At 47.3% G+C, this 5,393-nt stretch overlaps 1 protein-coding gene across 1 annotated transcript in view; it reads right to left on the reverse strand.

The window, feature by feature from the left end:
• Positions 1-4,148: 4,148 nt before the first annotated feature.
• LOC308171906 (hexokinase-1-like) overlaps positions 4,149-5,393 on the reverse strand; it is a gene marked incomplete at both ends in the record, with an annotated part of 21,688 nt that continues 20,443 nt past the window's right edge. Inside the window, 2 exons of the mRNA XM_080546820.1 lie at positions 4,149-4,305; positions 4,866-5,099. Of these exons, the coding sequence (XP_080402946.1) occupies positions 4,149-4,305; positions 4,866-5,099 (391 nt within the window). The remainder of the gene's footprint in view (positions 4,306-4,865; positions 5,100-5,393) is intronic.

The following is a 5,393-nucleotide window of genomic DNA, read 5'->3' on the forward strand; positions in this document are numbered from 1 at the left end:
GTTTGGGTGGTGAGGGTGGCCGGGGTGAGGGTGAGGGTGGTGGCGGTGGGGGTGGGGGTGGGGGGGGAGGTGCCGGGAGGGGTCTCGGTTCTGCGTCAGCTTGAAGGGGAAGAGGGAGGACAGGGAGGGAAGCGGGTCCGGTGCATGGGCCACTGTAGGGCCGTCCTGCTCCCCCAACTTAACACACACTCATGGGGGTCTGGGTCTAGAAGTTGTGAAGGTGTGTGTTCGGTCCCGCTGGCTCTTCAGGTGAGTGTGAATGAGGCGATGCGCTCAGAGTGGGCTGAGTGGGTTTCACTTGCGATGGTTTTTCAATACGCCCCCCCCCTCTCTCTCTCTCACTTTCTCTCTCTCTCTCACTCTCTCTCTCTCTCTCTCACTTTCTCTCTCTCTCTCTCACTTTCTCGCTCACACACACACTTCAAATACTGCAAACCTGTTGGACACAGAACACAGATAACAATGTGTCAGTTGTGTGTTTTGTAAAGGGAGTGTCTGTTTGGTTTGGGTTTTCTAAAGAAATATTTCCTTCAGGAACCCTCTGTTCTGTATCGTTTCAGTTCACGGTGCTTGGGTCTGTTTCTCTCGCGCACCTCCTGACCTTTTAAGGACCTCGTCAACTAATCAATGACGAGATCAATCAGCTGTGCTGGGGCTGGGCTGGGGGCAGACACACATGTACATACACGTGTTGCATGGTTTAATAGGAACATAGAAGAGGGAGGACGAGTGAAAGAGAGGGAGAGAGTGTCCGAAATAATCTCCAGAATATTGATTTCAACCCTTGAACTCTTGAAAAACAGGTAGACAGACAGGTAGCAGCTTTTTGTGTTTTTTTTCCTCGGGTTTCAGTGACATCATTCTAACAAGCTGTCACTAATCACACTTAATAATAATAACCCTAAATATCTCATGACATTACTCGGCAACATTTCGGACAAAGACATCCTCGCAAATGGCTTTGCTTATTCGGGTAAGAGACAGAACGATCAACACACATTGTAACAGTGTCACAGTTTAACAACCAGACAGCTAAACTACAGCTAGCGACGAGCTAATGTTGACATCCTTCCAACAACCCTTCATGCAAACCCGCCCAACCGAGCCTCATACATAACACAAGCCCCTATCGTACTATTAAACTATTAAATGCCATTACAAAATAAACACAATTATAACAAAAACACTGCATGCACTAATGCACTTACCACGGTCCAACTAGCATCGCTAACTGCAAAACGGCTGGTTGGAGAAACAGTAAGCTAGCTACAAGCTAACGCTTAGCTGCAGCGAGATTAATTAATAACGCTATAACTGCGTTATTACACAGAGCGACAGTCAAAAAACGATACGTAAGATTAACGCATTAATATGCATTCATAATTTCCCCGACAGATAGCTGTTGGCTGCTAGCTAGCATTAGCTGTGTATCCCTCCAGTAATAGTGGCTTGCAGCAGCGCCTGCGTTGGTAAATTCGCTCTGAGAACGCCGGAACGCACACTGGGGTTCCACCTCATCAAGGGAGCAAGTAATTTGATTGGACAAGAGGGCGTTCCGTGAGTGCTGTTCAGGTTTCCAGAGCGTGTTTACGAACGTACCCAGCAAAGGACAGCAGGGCTGCACAGACGTGGTGCAGGAGAAGCGCTGATCTGCGGACACTCGGATGGGATAGATTTTTTTATTTTATTATGTGAATGTGACAACGCTCCATGTAGTTTTTTTGTTAATTTTCTCAGTGGATCCATCCAAGTCAATTTAATGCGAGAGTCTAACCCATAAGGTAGATTATTCAGTTTCCTTCATGTCTTGATATTTGGTGTGTGTATCTTGTCACGAGGTGGTGGGACTTTCTGAGAAATATGATTCGGAGACAAGACAATGTACTTACAGTACTATGCACCAATTAACCTATTAGATTAGCTACATTAGATTATATTCAACCTTTTTGTCATTGCACTGAGTACAACTAAAATGTTTTTTTCTTTTTGCTCTGGGCACAGGGTCAGCCAAAGTCAGCGCCCCTGGAGCAATTAGGGGTGAAGTGCCTTGCCCAAGGGTACAACGGCAGTGGTAGGCATCTTATTAGACAGTTGGCAACATCTGTGACATTTCAAGCACATATGCTACTAATGAATTAGGCCTGGAGCCTCGACCTATGTCAACATGTATTTGGATCAAACATAGAAGGACAGTCAGGGAGGCTAGTGGAGGTAGAAAATGGAGGCCGGGCTCATTGTGATGCATACAGGTGTGTTTGACACATTGACAGTGACACTGACGGGCAGATGTCCTCCTGCTCGATGCAAATGCCCTAAAAAAAGACACTCCACAGGAATGTACTGCACAACAAAATATAATTTAATGAATTCACTGAATCACTGTATTGATTTTTTTTTTTTGCTTGTTTTGTTTTTTAAACACAAATCTATTTGGATGTATAAAATGAAAGGATCCAATTCAGTATTGTGCCTCCTCGCTGTCTCTGAATAAGGCATGCATTCTCTCCATACAGCTTTACACGTACAAGCTACAGGTTGTCATTGTCTTACAGTGTAGGACTCACACACACAGACACTGAGCAACAAGTAGTACACACACACAGAAGCTCTCCGGGAGTGCCCACTCTTTTCTCAGGGACCCAATGGACATTTATTCTTTGTGCACACAAATGCGTAGGTCATTTAGAGGTGGGATGGGATCAGGGGAGGCTGGTGGAGGTAGAAATCGGAGGACGAAAGCTCATTGCCATGCGTGGAACGGAATGAGGAACGGTGTTTGATGTCCATGCATTACAACGAGCCTCCGATCCTCCGATTTCTACCTCCACCAGCCTCCCCTGGATGGGAGTCTCAACACAACACCTAAAGTATAGTAATTCACAATTAGCAACGAGAGAGAGATCATTATAACACTTCAACTGGTGGTGGGGGCGGGCAAAGAGAGATAATTATAACACTTCAACTGGTGGTGGTGGTGGTGGGGGGGCAGGGGAGGCTGGTGGAGGCAGAGATCGGAGGACGGGCTCATTGTAATGCATCGAACGGATTCTGTGGAATGTTTTCCGTCCCATGCATTACAATGAGCCTGTCCTCCGATTTCTACCCCCACCAGCCTCCCCTGCTGTGAGGGGTTCATTCACTCTCCAGTTTCCTCAGGTAAAGTGGTGAAATTAGAGCACTTTATTATGTGAGTTACGTACTTTGTTGACATGTACACACAAAGGGATTAGTTTAGTTGTAGTACATGGTGGAGTGACTGTAAAATGGTGCATCAAACGAGGATTTCTTTTTTTAAACAGCCGTGACTCTTACAATCAACCCTTTAAACAGCGAGATATCTAAATGTGTGGCAACTGCCGCATAAAGGAGTGTTTGGCTATATAATTCTTTAGATTATATGGGGTTAATTGTTTACATTCTTTAGTTTTCCTCTGAAATGCTGTACTCTTTTAAATCGCAAAAAAAGTACAGACGACCTTTTCTTTGGTGCAAAAAACCTATCCATGACCTGGGAGTCAAAGTGGGGCCTATATTATAAATACACAATGAATGAATATATTCTCTGCTCCATATAAAAATAAAATTAGCAATACACAAATATTGCACGCCTAAGGAGTTTTAGATTCATCAGGTACTTGATACAACAAGCTATCGAGGAAAAATGTACAAACATTGAAACGACAAACCTCTTCTGTTCCAGTGTATGAATAAATAAAGGTTATATACGCTGTTTTTAATTCCCTATAGAATAGCATGCGCACTGTCTCTCTGGCTGTGGGAGGGGCTAGGTTGGGAAGAGGCGGAGTCACGGCTGGGTAGATGCAAGGTGGGATGCTTAGGAAGGAGCCTACCCTAAACCCTAACCCTGACTTTAACCTTTACCCTAACCGTAACCCTGTACCATAACCATAACCATAAACCTTACTTAACTAACCATTTTAAATCTCCACTTAAAATAGTGTGACATCAGAGTTGGGACTTCCCAAGCATCCCACTTAGCATTTACCGACGGAGATGGGGGGGGGGGGGGGGTTGTGCGGTGGGGGGGGGGGGGTTGTGCGGTGGGGGGGGGGGGGGGGGGTAGAGCAAGAGGCAGAGCAGCAGGGGTTGCCAGGGGCGACGGTGGGGTTGGAAGGGGCGGGGCCAGATCATCCCTGCTGCTGCTGCTGTTCCAGCTCTCTCTGGCGACACCCCACGGCGGTGATAAGGGCCGCCCCCTTCCCGCTGCCGTCCTCAGACAACAGGAAGTTGACGTCGCACTTGGGAGCGAGCTCCTTCACGGTTTGGTGGAAGATCCGGGAGAAACTGCAGAGGAGAGGAGGGGTGAGGGAGGGGGGAGGGGAAGAGGGTAGAGGAGGGGAGGTAGAGGAGGGGAGGGGAAGAGGGTAGAGGAGGGGAGGAAGAGGGGAGGAGGGGAGAGGGCCGTCATTAGATGAATGGACTGAGACGGCAAAAAGCAATGTGTAAAGAGACACTAGCGCAGTGTTCGTAAATTTGCTCTGGAAATCTGATCAGCACTCTTGGAATGCCTCTTGTCCAATCAAATTATTTGGTCCCTTTATGGACCCAGTGTGCACTCTGGCACTGTTAGACTGTTCATTACTCTAGTTTCTTAGATGTCTACAGTTGATTCTTTTAAGTAATATGTATATATACACAGTCTGGTGTATATATATATATATATATATATATATATATATATAGCACAATAACACTGTCATTGTGGACTCTCATCTCCACCATTAAAGGTTGGTGGGACGGGAAGCCTTGCATTTAGTAGGCTATCTTTTAACATTTCCCCCTTCTCTCTCCCTCCCCCCTCCTTCTCTCCGCCCCTCCCTCCTCCCCCCCGCCCCATCACTCACTGGGGGTGCAGCTTGTAGAGGGTGCCGTCCACCCCCACGGTGATGTCCAGGTGGTCCAGTCCTCTGTTCTCGCGGATCTTGTCGACGATGGCGGCCATTCCGGCTCCGCAGATCTGCGCCGCGCGCCGCGACACGGTGCCGCACACCTCCTTGACGATGATGCTGTCGTCACACGTGACGTCCAGACCCAGCTGCTGCAGGATGGCTCGCACCTGGAGGAGGGCCAGGCGGTCGCTGGGGAGGGGAGGGGTCACAGAGGTCAATGGAGGTCACAGAGGTCAACGGAGGTCACCGGACGACTGACAGTTGTTCATGTGTGTCTCAGGTAGGGCATAATTACTGACGCTGTCATTGAAGTGTCTCTGCAGACTGTTATAATGTCAGATTAATGTCAGAATAATTACAGATAATATATGGGATATATAATGCGTATTTGAACAGATTTCAACCGAAGAGGGTGTTTCTGTAACACGTCATTTGTGTCCATCCTTAGGGGAACATACAGTATCGTTACTTCTGGATGACAAA

The sequence above is a fragment of the Nansenia antarctica genome, assembly GCF_963989245.1.
Source record: "Nansenia antarctica genome assembly, chromosome: 16".
Lineage (NCBI taxonomy): Eukaryota > Metazoa > Chordata > Actinopteri > Argentiniformes > Microstomatidae > Nansenia > Nansenia antarctica.